Here is a 19,108-nt window from a genome sequence, read left to right as displayed (position 1 = left end):
CAAGTAATGTCTCGATGACATCGCAATGAGTAGGTTTGAAACCATAAAAGAGTCAACGTTTTTTGCGGACGTGCAACATGTGATGATGATAAGGCGTAAACTGCAAAACTGGACGGCGGTTTGGACTTTAACGGGCAAGAAAAAAGCAATTATTAACCAACATAATCTTGTCTTTTGCCAGGCCAAATGTGGGGGTCCAGTTTGTTTTTTTTTTGCAACATGGCAACGTGACTCCACACACACACACACACACACCCACGCTTGTGCAACCTGAACCCAGGTTCAATTCACCTTTGCGTTGCTTTTTTTCCTTTGCTTCAGTTGTTTTAGAGCTCAGCCGGACGGCAGCACGAGTCACTTGTTCGAACCGAGGTAAGCAATTTCCTTTTATTTAATAAGACAATCAACCCTTCATCGATTTCAATCCTGTTTTTGTATACTGCTGAAATATTTCAGGGGAGGTTTAAAGGCAATCAAAAGGGCAAAATTTTAGAGCAAGACAGAAGATTTGTGCATTACTCTTAATTTATGAATTTTATTTTTTATTTATTAGAATGTTTTGGGTACATAATCAATTCGAAGAGTTTATGTCAATATGTAGCTAAGGTAGCTATGGTAACACACTCCAAAAACAAAAAGTTGATTCAATATTATTAGTATCCATTTCCTGACGGTCAAACTTGCCGTATATTTTTTTTCACTTTGCTGCCAAATTTGAAACACGAATAGAGGATAAATGGATGATGCTAAATATTTGAGTTTTTTTCTTTTTTTTGCGAGTTGTGCATGACAGCTAAATTTGACAAACAAACAAAAAAAACTATTTTCAAATTCAGCCCCGAATGCGACAGCAACATAAAAAATCAGAGCCATAAAAAAAAATTTAAAAAAAATGCGCGGGAAACCTCTCTTATAAAAAAAGCACCTGGTTGTTGGGGCAGCGACATGAAAATGTGAGGATTTGCCATAAAGTGCGACGCGTGTTTTTTGTGTTGAAGGTGCGCTGAATAAGGTTGAAGATGGGCGAGTGGGGCTTTTTGGCGAAGCTGTTGGACAAAGTGCAGTCGCACTCCACCGTCATCGGGAAGGTTTGGCTCAGCGTACTCTTCGTCTTCAGGATCATGGTCCTGGGAGCCGGGGCGGAGAAGGTGGTTCTACTTCTACTTCATTTCAATTTTAAGATGATCGAAAGCGTGTTCTCAGAACAATTCTTAGACGTGCACCATTATCTCCGCCTGTGCCTTTTGTTGGTTACATCACACTCGGCCAAATGTATATTTATGGTGTTCCACAGGGTTCCGTTTTGGGGCCCCTGCTGTTTTCATTTTGTAACGTTTACACCACGAACAGCACTATTTTCTTAAAGTGCTCCATAGATAAAGTTGAGTTGCGACGGTATTAGTTGGTTAGTTAGATGTTAGGGCGAAATTCCCGTTTAGTAAATAACAAGGTCAATGGCTTTGATCGGCCGCAGGTGTGGGGGGACGAGCAGTCCAAGATGATCTGCAACACCAAGCAGCCGGGTTGCAAAAACGTGTGCTACGACCACGCCTTCCCCATCTCGCACATCCGATTCTGGGTCCTCCAGATCATCTTCGTGTCCACGCCCACGCTGATCTACCTGGGTCACGTCATGCACGTCATCCACAAGGAGAACAAACTACGCGAGGAACAGAGCAAAAACAGCTCCTCCATGCTAAAACTTCCCAAGTACTCTGACGCCAAAGGCCAAGTGAAGATCAAAGGCGATCTTTTGGGAAACTACATAACGTCCATCATCTTCCGTATCATTCTGGAGATGGCCTTCATCGTGGGCCAGTACTACCTGTACGGCTTCATCATGGAGCCGCAGATCGTGTGCTCGCGGGCGCCCTGTCCGTTCACGGTGGAGTGCTACATGTCGCGACCCACAGAGAAGACCGTCTTCATCATCTTCATGCTGGCCGTGTCCTGCGTGTCGGTGCTGCTCAATGTGGTGGAGGTCTTCTACCTGGCGTGTTCGCGGAACGCCCGAAGGAGAGCCAAAATGGCCGCCGCAGGCCTGCGGGGGCCAATGAACGGCGGCGGGTTTGGCAGAGCGTGAGCGGGTGGACAAAATGGCCACCGGTGGAAGCGAAATCTCAGAGAAACTTTGAAATACCCTCACAGGGTCGACTTTAAAATAAAGTGGGAGCTTGTCTTCTACGTTTCATCGGCTCAGTTAACCTAGATTATCACTCAATTTTAGAGCTGAACCATGTAGAAAAATAATCAAATTGCAATTGCAATTTAAGATGTAACTATTTTTTTTCAAGGTTCCCTTTCCATGTATTTTTCAACAAACATGAGCAATAACGTGTCACATTTTTCAATTATCATGCAAACAAATCATCTTTGCGATATGAAAACTGCATTTCCCGGCACTGCAATCTCAATTTGAATTTGATGATCAGTATTTCTTCAGCTACTTCATTCCCTCAGTTAATCTATTTTGGTAACACTTTCTAAATTTGGTGTCAAATCAATTTTATGCATTGAAATGAAATTATTCTGTTCCAGGACCCCAAAATCCATCATTGTTCTTTTTTTGTAAATAGCACTGTATTGTATATAAAAAAATATAATAAATGAAAGTGTGAATAAATGAGCAATTTTTATATGGTGCAGTTAAAATGAAGTTTACATACACACCCACACACAAGATTTATGTTGATGTGTGCCTTTAAGAGGCATAGCCTAGCAAGCAAGGGTTCACCATGCGGTTCTTTCCAACTTGGTGTCTCGTCCATGCTCCTTGTGAGTGCTTTCATTTTTCATATGTAGCGATTAATTATAGTCTGAAAGCGCTCAAAGATAAGATGTTTTTGAGGAGTGTTACAAAAGTGTTTTGTATTTGAATTTGTGCTTCTTTGTAATTTCAATAAACAACAATAACGATTGTTTCGAGATATAAAAAAAAAAAATACAACTCGTGTTTAAGCTTCAGTCAGCCATTGTTGTATTTTATGATACTTTTTTGTGCTCAATTGTTTTGTTTCGCTCATTTTACAGAAAACATGTTTAACTAACGTCATAGTTGTCTTTGTTGTTGTTATTTTGTTTTGTTTTGTTTTTTCTGGCTTACCTAATTAATTTCCCTCGGTGGTCCAGGTATGTAGTCGTGCTTCAAGTGTTCACACTTGACTTTGACGCAGAAGCAGATGAATGCTAAAAACAACACAAACGAGAGTAAACCGAGAACATGAATGGTAAGAGTGAAAAGGAAAAAAAAATAAGAGAGACATTAGTAATCGCTAAAACTTGCCTGTTTTTTAGGGGGGGGGGGCTATAGAGCAGAAGGACCGGGAAATATTATTTTAAAGTGACGTCATAATGAAGCGCCCTTCAACGTCCAGTTTACCTCCATAACCGTGATTTATTTCTTTATTTGTTTAAATGTTTTTAAATTGAATTTAGACCTAGAATTTAAAGTTAGCTCATTTAAACACCGGTCGAAGAAATGTGATTGATTGAAAATGACTGGTAAACTGTTTGAAATTGTGGTTGACACAAAAAGTAAGCACGAGCAAATACGTGCTTGTACTCATGTTTTGTGCATTACTTATACCTATATTTCATTTTGTTATTAAACCACAAATTTTGTAAACTTAAAATGAACGTATCATTCTCTTTTGGTTTTATTTGGATTTCAAAACAATAAACATAAACATTTATTTACTAGCCCAACACTGACACCCAGTGGCCATTTTTAGTAACTGCATGAAGTTAAACGTAATAAATATAGAAATATGTGATATTGTATCGTATCAAATCAAAGTAAACAGAATTAGTGAGTAAATGATGGTGAAGTGCTCCATTTGTCCAGTCAACTGAGAATGACTCTAACACTGGAAGCACTGCATCAACGAATTTTCAGATCTCACCAGCACGTGAAAGTCAAGATGGGGCGTATATAATGACAACATTCAAATAAACATACGTTTTTATTACAGTATAATGCATTTATTGCAACAGACAAAAATCTTCATGCTCTCTAAATCAAGTATATTCATATTTTGTTTAATAGTGCAATATATCAGTCGAGTGATTATTCTAACAATATTGGGCAATAACAGAATGAATTCCACTGGATTGATAATCAACAAAAAAAAGTGTAGTTGTTAACTATAAAGTGCTTTTTTTTTCCTTTTTATTAAGCATTCAAGTGTTTCAGATTGGGCGGCAGCTGACAATGAAGCTCAAGATTAGAACATAAGGAACCTATTGATTGATTTGGCGTAGCTAATGATAATGATCATCATCTTGTGGCATACTGGCGAGGAATAATGAATATCTCTGGAAAGTGTTTTGGTGTGACGCCGCCGTTTTGTGCGTTCACTGGCCGCGGTGCTTCCTGTGCGTGACGGTGCACACCACGCCGCCCTTGGGCCGCAGCGTGCCCAGGTCGCGGATGCCCAAGCTCTGGCCCGGCGTCAGGGCAAAGTCGAACCTCTGCAGCAACTTGGCCATCACCACTTTGGCTTCCATCTGTCGACAAAATACACACAAAAAAAAAAAAGATTGCTGGGAAACAGCTCATTTGATTTCATCATTATTATAATTATTGCTTAATCACCTGAGCAAAGTTCTGTCCCAGGCAGGAACGCGGGCCGAGAGAGAATGGGAAGTAGCAGTAATAAGGCCTTGTTAAAAAAAAAAAATCATTATTATTTTAATTAAAAAAAATCAAATAAAAAAATAATAAACAGCCTGACTTGGGGGCATCCGGATGAAAGTGATCTGGGTTAAATTCCTGCGGATTCCTGAAGAACCTTTCCATTCTGCTCGACACATATGAACTGAACTGAATGACACACACGCCAAAAAATGTTTTGAAAAAAACTCTCCACTAATCCGTATTCATTTTCTTTGTGGAGTGGGCGCTCAGAGCCTTACGAGACAGGTGGCTCCGGCCGGAACGTGGATGCCATCGATGACGATGTCATTGACAAGATCACGGGACGTTCCCGGAGCTGTCGGGTATAGCCTCAACGTCTCTTTGAGAACCTTCAAATGAACGACAACACATTTTAAACAAAATTGAATGCAAGAGCAGTGATATGAGACGAGCGTCTTGATTTAAAAAAAAAAAAACACCAACCAACCCAGTAAAAATGGATCTTTTGACGTCCATAGCCGTCAATGGCAGTGAAGGAGTTAAGTGCGTTATCACGCAGCGACAAAACACGACAATTTTGCCGATTAAAAATGCGACAATTTTAACGTTGACTCATGATTTGTACGATTTTTGAGGCAGCGTACCTGAGAGAGGTAAAGCAGTTTCCCGAGATCATCGTAGCTAATCTCTCGTTTCATCCCGATGACGTTATCCACCTCTTTTTGAGTTCTACAAAAGAAAATAATGTCGAATAAAAACGACAGCAAAGGGCTTCCGTCGTTGTTTTGCTTGATTGTTTCTCACTTTTCCAGGATGTCCGGATGTCTGGCCAGCTCCATGATGCAAAATGCCAGCTGGTTCGCCGTGGTTTCCTGTCCTGGAGAAGGAGAAAATAATGTCGTGTTTAATCATATCCACAAAATAATTCATAAAATTTCAAGCAATACAAAAAGAGGTATCATGAAGGAAGAATATTTTGAAAAGTCCGACTGGACGAGAGGCGACCAAAGTATTGAAAGAAAAAATCACGTGAGCTGAATTTCTTTCTTCTCCTCTGGTGCGACTAGATTGGCTAATCGTGAAGGGAATGTCATCCAGAAGTATCACCATGGCAACAACAAGAACCCACATGATTTCAACGGGATTAAAGTCTCACCGGCGATGAAGAAGGTCACAAAATTGTCCAGCATGAACTCTTCGTCTTCTTTGGTCATGCTTTGCTCTGAAATGAACAAAAAACAAAATCAACTCAACCCCCAAAAAAATAAATAATAAAAATAATTACAACCTCCGCATTTTTGTTTGAGAGCGTTGCTGATTATTAATTTGATATTTTTTAGATTAATTAGATTTTTTCCTGTTAACAATTACTGGAAAATTTGGACTCATCATGTCGATCCTAAATCACAACTTTCAAGGATCGGCCGGCGAACCTTTTCCGGCCGACTTGATGATCTGCGTGAGGATGTCTTTGGGTACGTCGCCGCCGCTCTGGACGGCCATCTTCCTGTTGTGGATCCACTCGGCGCCGGTGGAGCGCAGCAGCCGGCACGCGGCGCGCACTTCGTCCACGAAGGCCCAGTTTTGCGGATTGAACTTGAATTATTTGGCAAAGGAGAGCACGTTTCGAGATGACGTTGGACAAATGGAAGGAGGAAGTTGTTGACGTTTCAACGTCTCCCTTTAGCACGTTAGCACGCTAACGTGGCCGTACCCGATAGAAGGTGTTTCGTATGTTGTAGACCATCCCTTGGAGGCACGTCTCGATGGCTTTGGGGAAAGGCGACGCCGCGTCCTCCAGCAGCTCTAATTCAACGCCAAACGCCACCTGAAGACGACGCCACCTTTTACCAAAAGAGCCTGAAAATGATTTTCTTTATTGTTCTGTTCAGTGAGATTTGGCCCACCTTGATGATGACGTCCAAGGTGACACGGTTGACCAAATCCAGCATTCGGGCCTCCGACTTTTTGTCGGCGATGTCGGCCAGTTTGCTCATCAGCTTCTCAGCTCGCTCGTTGAACGTGCCCGTCAGACTCCTCAAGTACCTGCGCACGGGTCGAGACACGTTTTGGCACCAAAGCGTGACAGCAATCCATTTTTCAATGTTGAGGCGATGGAATACAGCACGTCTCCCGCAAGGTGAGGAAAAAGGCAGAGTTTTTTTTTTGCTTTATATTGTGCCGTGTGAATGTTATCGTTCTTAAGTGGCGACAGGAGCCATCATATTCATCAGGACGTGACCGTTATGGAAATGCACGTCTTGTGTGTGTGTGTGTGTGTGTTACTTGTTTGACTGGATTTTTTTGTGGTTGTTTACTGGCGCAAAGGCTACGTGTGTCACACCCGATCTTATGTAAGAATAAAAAAATATATATTTGTATATACGGTATTGGTTATTTATTGATTGTGCTCAAGCCCATATTAGATAGCTGAGTGCAAAAGAACTCACAGGCTGCTAAAGGCGGGGTCAATGATCCTCCGTTGTTTATACCACTGCTCATGATCCCTCGCTGTTACCAGGCCATTGCCTAAGAACCTGCAAGTCACAAATAAGAAGTACCATTTTACTCGTGGCTTTATTTGGTATCGGTCTGCATCTGGCTTCACAATTCACCTTTGTCCAAACAAGCTGAAGAGTCGTTTGTGGAGGAACAAGTCTTTGGTATACTTGGGGGACATCAGGACCTCCTGAATGAGCCAAACAACACATGACAGGCATATTTTTTGAGGGTCTATTTATGTCATTAAATCAGAGCATATTGCCAAATAATATGTTCATGCGTTTTATTCGTATGTATATTTTCAAATTTGCAATCACGTGAGTGTACCTTGACCGCATCTGGGTCGGTAATGACGAGAAGGACATTATGCAGAGCATTGATCTTGTACACTGAGCCATAACGCTCGGCCCTTTGAACGGAATAGCACGAAAGGCATTGTCAGTTCCAACGATCATAATGATGATTATCGGAAAAATACATTAAAAAAAAATAATAATACATTTACCATTGCAGAAGCACGTCCTGCAACAGACCGTCGGTTTTCATTGCCCTCATCAAAATTGGGCTATGTCCAAGGAGCCAACTTTAAGAACAAACAAAATTTTACTAGAGGTGAACTAAGATGAGCGGCTGGCACGCCAACGTGTTTTATTTATTTTTTTGCTTACCTTTCCCTGAGTGGTCCAGGTATGTGGTCGTACTTCAGGTGAATATACCTGACGTAGGCGCAGTAGCAGAGGAAGGCGAAAAACAACACAAACAAGAGTAAACCGAGCCCATGGCAAGCCAGGGTGAATAGAAAAGTCAAAAGAGCCATTGTTAAAAAAAAAAAATCATTAAAACACGTCCGCACAATGTTAGTCGGTGTTTCTGCAAAGGGGAGTGGCCGGAGAACTCGGGTGTGACGTCATAACAACGCGCCTCTCACCGCTAACTTTTGTTTTTAGCTCAATGGCGTGTTTTTTTTTTGGTTTGTTTTATTTTGAACTTCAATTTAGCACGAGTGCAGTTAAGTCAACTTAGTCAAATGCAGATCAAAATTCTGCGTTAAATCGTTGTTTACATTTTAAGTTCTGGTCAGTGAAAACGTGGACACAGCTCCCCCCTCTCCCAAGATTAATTTTATTATCAATTCAATTAAATTGACTCAATTCTGACCCATTATTTCAACCAATATGATTTATTTTTATGATAAATACTACGGCACACGCGACAACAAACATTTAGTCCAACACCGACATCTAGTGGCCACTGTCACTAACTGCAAGAACTGAAACGTCCACAGAAGAAAATTGTGCATGAAATATAATAATTCGTGAAATATAATAATACAAATATGGAACAATTACGTATTTTCAACTCTTTTGACTGCATTCTGTATCAAATGCGATGTACAAGTAGAATATCAAGTACACTGATGTGACATTTGTTACGGTCCCAATCAGTGACCGTGTGAATTGCTGTTCTTTGTGACCGACTGCCAAACAGCCCAGAGTGTAGTCAGACTTTCCAAGTCAGCTCTCCGCAACGTGTTCCACTCACACAAAGGCCAGACTGTGTATGTAGAAGATAAAGATAAAAATAAAGATGGCCTTTATTAGTCCCACAATGGGGAAATTTGCCGTTACAGCAGCAAAGACGGCGGCGCAATGATTAACATTAGCGGCAAACATTCAGAGCATTTTAAAAGAAAACAAATTGGATGGGATGTCATTTATGATACGATCAAGAACTGTGATTTTCTAAACTGAAACATCTTCCGTGGTACGCCTGCTGATGAGCATTGAAAATGTGGAAAATGGATTTTTAAAAAGATGCAGGAAAATAAAATGGATATATTATAAAATAGCAATGTTTGTAAACACTTGACATGCAAAAACAAAAAAATGTGCAACCTGTCAGTTGGAACTAGTGATAGACCGATTATCGGCCGGGCCGATTATCGGGGCCGATGTTTGGCATTTTGCTGATAATCGGCATCGGCCTTTTTAATAACTTTCAAGGCAGATGAATTCAAAGCTAGTTTATTTGTAATGACTATCGTCTTCAAATATCAGGTATCGTCGTCCACGACAACTAATAATCGGAATCGGCCCTGAAAAAAGCACATCGGTCCATCACTAGCTGGAACATCATTCAAAATGGCGCGATCAGTCCTGCGTCCCCCTAAAATGGTCTTTGGCTTGTCCCGTGGCGCTTTTATCTGCGTCCTCCCTGCAGGACGCGGCGGCCATCTTAGTGCGGGGCAGGCTCGTCACTGCTCCGTCCGTTATTTTTTTACGTGCTGTTTTGTTGCGCTGTCGTTACCGACATGCCTCTCACATGAAGTCGTCGGAATCGTTACCTTCCTGCCCAGGGGAAGGATTTTCACAGATTGGCGTTGCTTTAAAGTTCAAGCCCGCTAACGTGTAAGCTCACCTCGTTGGTCTGCATGTTTTCACTCTTCATCAGCGAAGTGTAGCACCTGGTCAAGATCAAGAAAAACAAAAATACACGATAAAAAGTCAAAGGCAATTCGAGCTACACAATGGGCGACATCGTGTATTCTGGACTTTTAGACGGCAATCAAACGATGACCTATTTTATTATAATTTCTTCAATTTAATAAAAAAAAATTCTGTGTGCGTGTATCTATCTATATATATATATATATATATATATATCTATATATATATATATATATATATCTATATATATATATATAATTTTTTTTTATCATAAATGAAAAATGCTGAAGGCAAGCGCACGACCACTGACTTGAGCTCGTCCATCTCCTTCTTCTTCTTTTGCTCGTCCTTCTCACGTCTCTTCTGCTCCTGCAGCTGAGCTTTCTTCTCGTTGCGCTCCTCGCGGTCCCTCGACTCTTTCTCGGCCACCAAGTCGGGATAGCGCTCCTCTTTGGTCTTCTCCAGCCGGTTCACGATCTCGTTGACTTTCTTCTCCACGGCCACAGTCTTCACCTGAAGCCGCAGAACACAAACATCAGCCGTCCACTCGGAAATTTCGGATCCAAAACATTCAGATGGCGACGAACATCCTCGGAACGTGTCCGACCTCCTTTTGTCGATGGAAGCCGATCTGTCCCACGTCCATGTCGCCGGTCTTCTTCAAGTTGGCCCACGGCGTGTAGACCACGCTGATGTTGTTCATCTTACAGCCTGCGAAGCGACACGCAAATCCAAGCTGAGCAGACACTTCATCACGAACATTTATTATTTCCATCTTTCTACGACAGGTCGACCTTGAATGCTGTTGTTTTTGACCAGCTGCGCACAGTCGATCAACACCTCAGGAGGAATATCGTTGATTGTCACATCCTAGAAAAAAATACATAAAAAAGCCAAACTGCATTCGTGGAGTCAAAATATGTAACGATATAAAACAGACAAATTATTAGCCAAGTAATTAATACTGATATTGTCACATGTTTACCTTTGGCAAGCGGAGATAAACATGAGCCGAGGACAGTTTGTCGACATGAAACCTGTCAGAAAATGTAATATTTTGATTACTATAACAAGAAAGTCCCAGATAAGTTTGATAGGTACAGGTGCAGATGAAAAAAGACAAAGTGCATGTCAATGGTGAGTTAATATTTGAATTATTGCGTATGTGGTGGAACTCACTAAATGTTTTTTTTTTTTTCAGTTTATTTGTTTTAAACTTACCAGATGTCTTCAGGCCAACCGTACTTGATGAGATCTTCGTCTGGGTGTAACGTAGTTGAGTAAGTACAAGTTGAACAGCAAACCCAGAAGTGTTGAGTGTGCAAGCTTACTTTCATACTTGTCTTTTCCCATGTAAATGGTGTAAGGCGGCTGCACCACTAAGACGACAACAGAAACAGCAAACTGAGCACAAATGTGGAGCTAACCGGGCTAATAGTTAGCTCACAAGGCGACCAACTCACCGGCACTTGTGAAGTAAAACACCATTTTTGAGGAGGTTTTAAAACGTGACTAATGAAATCCGAACGTGAAAACGTAGCCAGCCAACAAAAACGTTGATATTAAAGTGGAACTATTTCGTGGCTGATTTAGCTGTCACTTCGCGCATGGAGCAGAAAATTGAACCCGGAAGTTGTAATCTGGCAAGGCTACGGAAGCTAATTCTGCATTGCCCCGAGAATCTAATTATAATATAATAAATAATTTTATATAAATATAACTTGATAGGATTGATTTAAATAATTTTCGGGCATATTCAGCTACAATTTTAACAACAGTTTTATTTATGTTCTTTTTTCAGATAAAGCGCCTGAGCGCTTTTGGAAGATTAACCCCGGAAATTATCTGACAAGCCCCCCTAAACGCGAGTATATGTTCCTCATTCACAAGCTTATCCTCAAGATTAAACGTAGCGTTGAGTTTTCAGACTTCTCGTGTGCTTTAAAAGACGATTAAAATTATATTTAAAAAATAAGCTTAATTGTCGTTCTCGTCGTTTAAGTTTCCAAATAAGCAAGTGAATATTTTATTGTGGTGATCCACACGAAGTCCCACTTCCTGTTTGATCTGGCGCGCACTTTGATTCCAAGCACTTAGAGGATAGGCGGGCAAGAAGAATCACCGGTGTCGCAAAGTTTTTCTCTTATTTATTCACATTTCCATCACCAAAAGTTCGATTATTTCATCCTCCACCGAAAAGGCGTTTTAGGTAAGATGTCCCATGTTGCTTTCGTCCTTTGAGATCGTCGTCTTTTAGCAAGCTAGCTCACTTCGACGCATTGAAGTTCATTTGTTAGATTGTTTAACCTTATAATATCTAATGTGAGGGCTAATTAGTTTTTTTGGTTTAATTGAAATCAGTTTAAGTGTTTCAAAAGCTCTGCATGGGAGAGCGACGGTACATTTTACTATCTCGAATAAACCCGCCAATAATCGTTCCAAATTTGCAACGTGTAATAAAGCAATGTCTTTTCGCGGGTAAACTTGTTAAAACCAACAAATGTTTTTTTTTCCGACGACAGAATGTCTTAAAATGTCCGATCTTTGTCTTCCTCTCCCTATGTTCAATGACTGTGTGCTCCTCATGACAAATAACAGAGACTTCGACTATACTGCTCATTTGTCCATATGCAGGCAAAAGGTTGGGAGAAAAATGATGCCCATGAGCACGCGGAAGAGAAAGTTGCCCGATGTGGATTCACACAAGTGAGCATTTTCAAAGCATTTTGTGGAGACGCAGTTTGTGCTGGATTTGATGCATTTGTTTCACCTTGCAGTGACCTGGCCAAAAGGAGTGAGAGCGAGGCGTCCCCCGTCAAGAGGAGATCTCCCAGGAAGAAGCTGGATGCGGATGAGGGTTTCAATAAACAAAACCGGCCATCGCCGAGGAACTCTCCTCGTAAAGCAGCAGGTATCGATGCGTCGGAGGAAGGAGGAACTTGGAGCAATCATATATATTTGTACAACGGTTCAATCCATGATTCTCTTCAGGCTTTCCTCAAAAGCCGGCAATGATGACGAGTTCATTCTACGGGCCGAAAAAGAGTGTCTATCTCACACCTCTAGAGAGGAAGGCAGTGAAGGATTCTCTTCCTCCGCCTCCGGGCCAGGTCAAAAAGGTGGAGAAGAAAAAAAAGGAGGCGACGAAAGGCAAGCAGGCCAAGGCGGCGGCGGGTTCGAGCGTCAGAAACTACACTGAGACCACCAAGACCATCAAGCTGTCCAAGACAAATTGGAGCAGGTTTGTGCAAGAGGTTGGACACGAGACGCTGATTTTATTTAATGGTTTTTAACTGCCACCATCTCATCTCGCTGTCACAGAAGTGAAAATAAGAACCTTGAATAGGATCAAAGTAAGCAAGTTATGCTTTTATTATTAAAATCCAAATTTATCTAACAGGGCCTTGAAAGGGGACTTTTTTTTTTTTTTTTTTACAGTAATCCCATTTTCACTCTTATTCGTTGACACCCACGTCACTCACCAAGCCTTTTAAATTGAAGTTGTATAACGTGGATTTGTTTTTCTTTTGACTCCAGCAGTGCCAACGACAAGATGTCCGAGCCCAAGAAGATCATCACCATGACCTTCAGCGGCATGAAGAAGCCCAAAGCCAAGATTTTTGTGGGCGCCGCCTTCTTCAGCACATCCAAGAAGCCTTCGTCCATGTACAAGAAGGCGCCCGCCGCCAAGGCCAAAGCTGCCGGCAAAACCGACAAGTCCAAGAGTCAGGTGGCGGCCGCCCTCCCCGAGAGAAACCAATCACAGAAAAATCGCGTTCAGGTAACGACGGACACAACATGAATTTCGATTTCGAACAGGACACGTGTTGATTTTTTTTTTTTGGGGCCCTCAGACTGTCCTCCAGCCTGTGGGCAACAAAGCTGATGTGCCCGGGACAAAGTTTAACTCGAAGGAATTGTTTGACCGTGAGAGCGACTTGCTACAGAAGGAGCTGAGGTTCTTTTTTTTTTTTTTTTTTTTTTGGGGCCACTAGGAACACCTGCACAACATAACAAGCCTGGGAATGTTCGTCAAATATTCAGAATAGTTCTCTCACTCTATATTTATTTGTTCATTTTTTTCCTCCCCAGATCCCCTAAAATCCTGGCCAAGAATTACCTAATCACAAAGGAGCTGAAAATTGTGCTGACAAGGACTCCCATTCGAACATCACAGATGTCATCTTTCAGTTCTCAGGTCGCTGAGCATAGCATTAAATGTGTCCAAATTGATCAGAAATTTCTTTTTTTTCATTTATTTTTACCGACTTGTTCTGAGCAGGATGACAGCGCCAAGCCTGTCTGTGACCTCGGAGACGAACGTCCCGGCAGTCCTGCCTCCGCACCGCCCAAAGGCACTCGATGAACCAAAATATTTTTCGCAATACTTTTGACACGCATCATGAACCCCAAATGTGTTCTTCCCCATCCAGAATCGACGGCTGTGTATCCCATCTTTGGATCCGCTTCCAAGCGGTAGGACGGGAATTCTTTCTTGGAATGTCTGGCTTGAATTTGCATTTTTGTTTTCGTGCTCATCCAACATGTCTGCTGTGTCGCGAAGTTCAAAGCGCGTCGCCGCTGGCACGCCTCAGCCGTCATCGTCCGCCAAAGAGCAGCGACCCGCCCGCAGGAGGAAGAAGCATGACGACGACCAGCTCGTCATCGTACGTTGGCTCCCGTTTGACAATATATCCCGTCACCGTGTGGTCACTCGATTGATTTTCCCCCTTCACCAGGACGCAGGCCAGAAGCAGTTTGGCGCCGCCACCTGCGGCTCATGCGGGATGGTCTACAGCGCAGACAACCCGGAGGACAACTTCCAACACGAGCAGTTCCACCAGTGCCTCCTGGACTCCATCAAGTTTGGGGTAATCATGTCGGAGGAGCACCACGTCCATTTGTCCACGCAAGACAACTAGTCAAGACTGCTTTTTTTTTTTCTTCTAGGGTTGGAAGAAGGAAAGGGTGGTGGGCGAGTTCTGGGACGGCAAGATCATCCTGGTCATGCCGGACGATCCCAAGTATGCCGTCAAAAAAGTACGTTCACACTCGGGTCCGCCACGAAACAAAGTTTGCTTCATTCAGTAAATAAAAAATGGATCTTTGACGTCTTTAGCCGTCAATGGCAGTAAATGAGTGAATGCGGTGGACCCGTTTTCAAACGGCACGCACTATGAAGAGATTTGTTGCTCAGGCGGACGAGGTGCGTCGCATCGCAGACAACGAGTTGGGCTTCCAGCAGGTGGCGCTCAGCAGACCCTCGCAGGCCAAGACTTATTTGTTTGTCAACACCGATCGGATGGTGGTGGGCTGCCTGGTGGCGGAATCCATTCGGCAGGTAAGCGCTTGGACACGTTGGATCGTTTTCGCTCGCGTCCAAAAAGACAATGAAGACCTCCAACCTTGTCGTCTCCCGTAGGCCTTCCGAGTGCTGGAGCAGCCGGATCGGCACAAGGACATGACCAAAGACGACTTCATGGACCGGCACCGGGCATGGTGCTGCTCCACGGCGCCGGAGAAGGCGCTGTGCGGAGTTAGTCGCGTGTGGGTCTTCAGCCTGGCGCGGCGCCAGGGCGTCGCCCGTCGCATGCTGGACACCGTCAGGTAGGCGGCCATTTTGGCGACTCGGTGGCGACCCGTTCATTAACCGGGGACGTTTCAAATGAGTCATCGCATTTAAAAACAGACGTTGAAAAATCGAATATTCAATTCTTCTGACGACTTTTGCTTCCGCTCCAGGAGCACCTTCGTGTACGGCAGTCACCTGACAAAGGAGGAAATCGCCTTCTCCGACCCGACGCCGGACGGCAAACGGTTTGCGACGGCGTACTGCGGCACGCCCACGTTCCTCGTCTACAACTTCATCGCCTGAAGTGAACGCACGTTAAACGTTGCCTGGGAACGACTCTGACAGAGTCGGTTTAAATAATATGGACAGTTGTTTTTTCAGCTGAGTGTTGTATATTTGCTGTAGTTTTATCGCAGATGTTTATATGGAAATTACTTCCAGTTGATGTTTTTATTTGTCGGAAGTGTTTTTTAAGCGTTAAGGCTGATAAAAAAAACTCTTCACAAGAGTTTTCCCGTCATTTTGAGAGGAAAAAAGTGTTTTGCGAGAGGATTCTGCTGTCATAAATTTTAATAAACAGTTCTAATCCCGTGAACTTCATTTCATTAGTATATAACGCACGTGTAGCCTACGTGGCAACCAGTTAATCTTTGGAAACATTTTCAATTAATTCAATGAACATTTAGACAAATTGCTCTCTGATTGTCAATCAAAGCTGAGTTTTTGAATCAAGCGTAGATTTGTCGGGGCTACAGCTCACGTTTCGACAGCGTATCCACTAAGTGGCAGGCAAACGTGTTTACTGTGAACTAGAAAAACAAACGGGCACAAATAAACATTTACAAGTGACGTCACGAGGAGGCTCCAACCTCACCGGCCGAGCTGGGCGTCGCCCTCCAGCGCCTGCACGATCTGCGCGGCCGAGGGTCTCCTCTTGGCGTCCTCCTCAGTGCACACGTAGAAGAGCTCCAGCATCCTCCTGTAGGACGGGCCAAGCTTCTCGGCGTCCAGCGGCGGCCGCGTGCCCAACCGCGAGTAGTAGGCGTCCTCGTCGAAGCTCGCCTCCATCGACTCGTCTGAAAGAGGAACATTGGGGGTGTGGACTTCTTGTTTGAGAACTATTATCCAAATTTATCATAGCAATATTATAAATAAAAGAGAAAAACTAAGTGAATAAGAGTTTGATTTTTGTTTACTGCGTAAACATGCAATTGATAGCACTGAGCCACAAGCTGCTTCACCTCATCAGCCTCTTTCATCTTGCCCCATCGTCTCCCAAAGCATCTCACCTTTGTCCTCATCCTCGTCCTCGTCATGGTCCAGCAGGTCCACGTGAGGCATGGCCAGCGCCATCATCTCCCACAAGGTCAGGCCGTAGGCGAAGATGTCAGCCTTGTCTGTGATGTCGCCCCCCTCGAGCACCTCTTTGGGATTCCACGGCTCCGTGCCGACGTACTCGGCTTCTGGGTCAGACACTGACGCACAAAAAAAACACACAAGTCTCTTTGTGCTGCAAGTGAAAGCGCGCATTGTTGCGCTACCTGTCATGTTCTCGTCCAGCTGGAGGGACACGCCCACGTCGCAGATCTTGACGCCATCAAAGTTGCCCTTGATGACCACGTTGCAAGACTTCATGTCGCCGTGCAGCAGTTTTTTCTCATTGTGAAGATACTGCACACACGGCACGGAGTCACGTTGAGATCGGTCGCTCGGAACTTCTTTGTGGACGTAATTCCGAGCAAAAGATGCGACCAAATCTCGAGCGGGTGCGAGCAACTAAGAAAACCGGTGTCCCGATAACACCTTGAACTCACACGACTTCCACCGAGAAATGAACACTCGTCAACATGTTTTATACCTGCAGTCCACGGGCCACGTGAAGCGCCACTTTTTCAATGTCGGCGGCGGGAAAGGCCACAAGACCGTCTTCTCTGCGCTTCTCGATGAGGTCATTGAGCGAGCGTTCTCCTCCGAACTCCATGGCCAGACACTTGGAGCCGTCTTTAGCCGTGGCCAATGCTCGGAAACCTGCGAGTTCACACGCAACATTCAGTCACGTAAGGACACATTGGATAAATGGTGTGAATGACTGGAACTGCTCTCACCAACAATGTTGGGATGGTTGATTCCTTTGAGGACTTCTGCCTCATCATTCAGACGCTTCTGGTAGATCTCAGCCTGTTTGCTGGCACATTTGCTGTTGATTTTCTTGATGGCCCAGGGCGACGCGTTGAACTTCCCCACTCTGGATTCAAATCGCCGAGGTGATTAGAATGGTGATTTGACATTAAGAAGCCGAGAAAGTCACTTGTCACCTGTCCATCAGGTAGACGCTGACTCCTGTCCCACAGCCGAGCTTCTTCATAAACGGAGAGGCCGGGATGTTGATGGGGCTTCCTCCTCCGCTTAGGGCGCTTCTGATTCTGGACATCCGGGGGGTGGTGAATTCAGCCATGCTGTGGAATACAAACACGTGGATAATTGACTATGATCCATATCCGTTCATTAATTTCTGCAACACTTTTTGTTTAGAGTTACAAGCCACCCTCAGAATCAAATGATGATGAATGCTGGCATGTTTGACTTCTTGAGGTTATGTTTTTGGATATAAGTTGTGCTCTCAAGATCACATTAAGATTATAACAAACAAATTAGAATGGAACATGTGTTTATATGACGTAAACCATCCCAAAACGTAGCAGACGCCTTGACAGCTGATGCTAGCTAGCTATTAGCAATACAGCTAACACTCCGAAACGACAATAAAATGGCGACGGTCCAAGTCAAGGTTAGAACAACAACGATCAACGAGAAGAAGCGTTTGAGGGTCCATCGTTGGAAGAGGTTTTTTGCTTGTTTTTTCGTAAATAAACGCTTTGTTACCTGTTTTTTTGCGTTGAACGAGAACCAACGCGGTGAGAGGTGTGTCAAGACGATCGCGCCGAACTTTCAAAATGTTGACGGAAGCTGTGACGGAAGCCTCGGAGGAAAAATTATGCGCTAATTGCAAAAACTTCACGTAAACATTGTATTGTATAATTACAATGTGAAACGTCAGATCAGCTTCCATAGTATGTAATCACAATTCTAAAAGGCAATACATGAATACTATAAATCGTATAAATCTTTTACAACAACTATGTAGCTTGCTGTATTTGCTATATAACGTTTGTCCACCAGAGGGCAGTAACGTGCTTTGATTTCTACGACGTGATAGACATTTAAAACAACAACAACAACAACAAAAAACATTCCACATCACAAGTCAGCTTGGAAAATTAGCCCCTAGTCTGGCCAACAGTCATTTATTATTTCATTAACTCTGACAAAGCCCAACAATGCAAATATCTTAGTATTTTTATGATGTTATTCTTCCCTCTAGTTTAGTTTTCATGACTTGGCAGTAATAATAATAATAATAATAGTTGGACACGTGTCTTCAGTGGTTGGAATGATTTGTTCTTTTTGAGCTGCACAGGAGGACAACACAGCCATTCAGTCATCAATCACCGACAATCAACTTATCTACACAATAAGCACATTGTGGTATTTTTATGAATACATTTTGTCTGCTGAATGCCAGGGAATAGCATGAACCTCCATGTTTCGCTCCTTCTTCACACAGCACAGCTTGTCCCCCGTCTTGTCACCTTTGACCCAGGCAGAACTCTTCCTTTGAGGCAGAGGAGCAGGAATGTGACAATGCGACGGGCTCTGCATGGGGAAGACAGGCGCTTTCTCGTCTTTGCTCGCCATTCCTTTTTTATTCCCCCTAAAGGGGAGATGAGCTCATGTTTTGCGGTCGACGCAGGCACATGTTGCGGTGCGCTTTATAACACAAAGATGAGTTAAGTTGTTCAATATGGTTACAAGAAGGAAAAGGACAAAGTCATGTGCCCTTGTGCACACCTGCTCACGGCCTGATGACATAATGGATGAAAAAAAAAGCAG

At 43.4% G+C, this 19,108-nt stretch overlaps 5 protein-coding genes across 8 annotated transcripts; 2 read left to right on the top strand and 3 right to left on the bottom strand.

Annotated features, from left to right (window-relative positions):
- The first annotated feature begins 301 nt into the window (after positions 1-301).
- LOC148316367 (gap junction Cx32.2 protein-like) lies at positions 302-2,386 on the top strand. Its single transcript, XM_088285594.1, has 3 exons — positions 302-372; positions 999-1,148; positions 1,475-2,386. Exons 2-3 carry the CDS (start codon positions 1,020-1,022, stop codon positions 2,081-2,083), a joined length of 738 nt encoding a protein of 245 aa, XP_088141720.1. The 5' UTR covers positions 302-372; positions 999-1,019; the 3' UTR covers positions 2,084-2,386.
- A 1,563-nt stretch (positions 2,387-3,949) lies between these two features.
- Positions 3,950-8,052, bottom strand: LOC148316366 (cholesterol 24-hydroxylase-like). Its single transcript, XM_088286151.1, has 15 exons — positions 7,807-8,052; positions 7,644-7,721; positions 7,466-7,547; positions 7,252-7,325; positions 7,087-7,173; positions 6,544-6,682; positions 6,351-6,464; positions 6,070-6,232; positions 5,793-5,858; positions 5,441-5,513; positions 5,281-5,365; positions 4,915-5,025; positions 4,734-4,822; positions 4,595-4,661; positions 3,950-4,506 (listed from the first exon to the last, which is right to left on the bottom strand). Exons 1-15 carry the CDS (start codon positions 7,953-7,955, stop codon positions 4,354-4,356), a joined length of 1,530 nt encoding a protein of 509 aa, XP_088142277.1. The 5' UTR covers positions 7,956-8,052; the 3' UTR covers positions 3,950-4,353.
- Positions 8,053-8,714: 662 nt separating this feature from the next.
- ccdc25 (coiled-coil domain containing 25) lies at positions 8,715-11,239 on the bottom strand. The gene is made up of 9 exons (XM_088285596.1): positions 11,049-11,239; positions 10,917-10,964; positions 10,807-10,846; positions 10,571-10,622; positions 10,380-10,455; positions 10,193-10,296; positions 9,896-10,098; positions 9,557-9,602; positions 8,715-9,486 (listed from the first exon to the last, which is right to left on the bottom strand). The coding sequence occupies exons 1-9, from the start codon at positions 11,071-11,073 to the stop codon at positions 9,457-9,459; spliced, it is 624 nt and encodes a 207-aa protein (XP_088141722.1). The 5' UTR covers positions 11,074-11,239; the 3' UTR covers positions 8,715-9,456.
- Positions 11,240-11,420: 181 nt separating this feature from the next.
- esco2 (establishment of sister chromatid cohesion N-acetyltransferase 2) lies at positions 11,421-15,752 on the top strand. Of its 3 annotated transcripts, none has more exons than XM_088285588.1 (15): positions 11,421-11,794; positions 12,220-12,291; positions 12,363-12,496; positions 12,652-12,826; positions 13,123-13,366; positions 13,440-13,543; positions 13,678-13,783; positions 13,868-13,940; positions 14,019-14,061; positions 14,150-14,252; positions 14,325-14,456; positions 14,536-14,625; positions 14,783-14,926; positions 15,008-15,192; positions 15,328-15,752. In XM_088285588.1, the coding sequence occupies exons 2-15, from the start codon at positions 12,239-12,241 to the stop codon at positions 15,458-15,460; spliced, it is 1,719 nt and encodes a 572-aa protein (XP_088141714.1). In that variant the 5' UTR covers positions 11,421-11,794; positions 12,220-12,238; the 3' UTR covers positions 15,461-15,752. The 3 variants fall into 3 exon arrangements, with proteins under 3 accessions (XP_088141714.1, XP_088141712.1, XP_088141711.1); XM_088285586.1 differs by having other exon boundaries at positions 11,422-11,794; positions 12,577-12,826; positions 13,126-13,366; XM_088285585.1 differs by having other exon boundaries at positions 11,424-11,794; positions 12,577-12,826.
- pbk (PDZ binding kinase) lies at positions 15,710-18,132 on the bottom strand. Of its 2 annotated transcripts, none has more exons than XM_088285589.1 (8): positions 18,041-18,132; positions 17,473-17,613; positions 17,263-17,402; positions 17,016-17,185; positions 16,699-16,828; positions 16,447-16,632; positions 16,032-16,233; positions 15,710-15,966 (listed from the first exon to the last, which is right to left on the bottom strand). In XM_088285589.1, the coding sequence occupies exons 2-8, from the start codon at positions 17,610-17,612 to the stop codon at positions 15,957-15,959; spliced, it is 978 nt and encodes a 325-aa protein (XP_088141715.1). In that variant the 5' UTR covers position 17,613; positions 18,041-18,132; the 3' UTR covers positions 15,710-15,956. The 2 variants fall into 2 exon arrangements, with proteins under 2 accessions (XP_088141715.1, XP_088141716.1); XM_088285590.1 differs by having other exon boundaries at positions 17,473-17,617; positions 18,044-18,113.
- Positions 18,133-19,108: the final 976 nt, after the last annotated feature.

Source organism: Idiotropiscis lumnitzeri, chromosome 21 (assembly GCF_059441095.1).
Source record: "Idiotropiscis lumnitzeri isolate Australia: NSW breed Sydney's pygmy pipehorse chromosome 21, RoL_Ilum_1.0, whole genome shotgun sequence".
NCBI lineage: Eukaryota > Metazoa > Chordata > Actinopteri > Syngnathiformes > Syngnathidae > Idiotropiscis > Idiotropiscis lumnitzeri.
The sequence above is the reverse complement of the archived record's forward strand: the minus strand, read 5'-3'. Positions and strand labels throughout refer to the sequence as shown.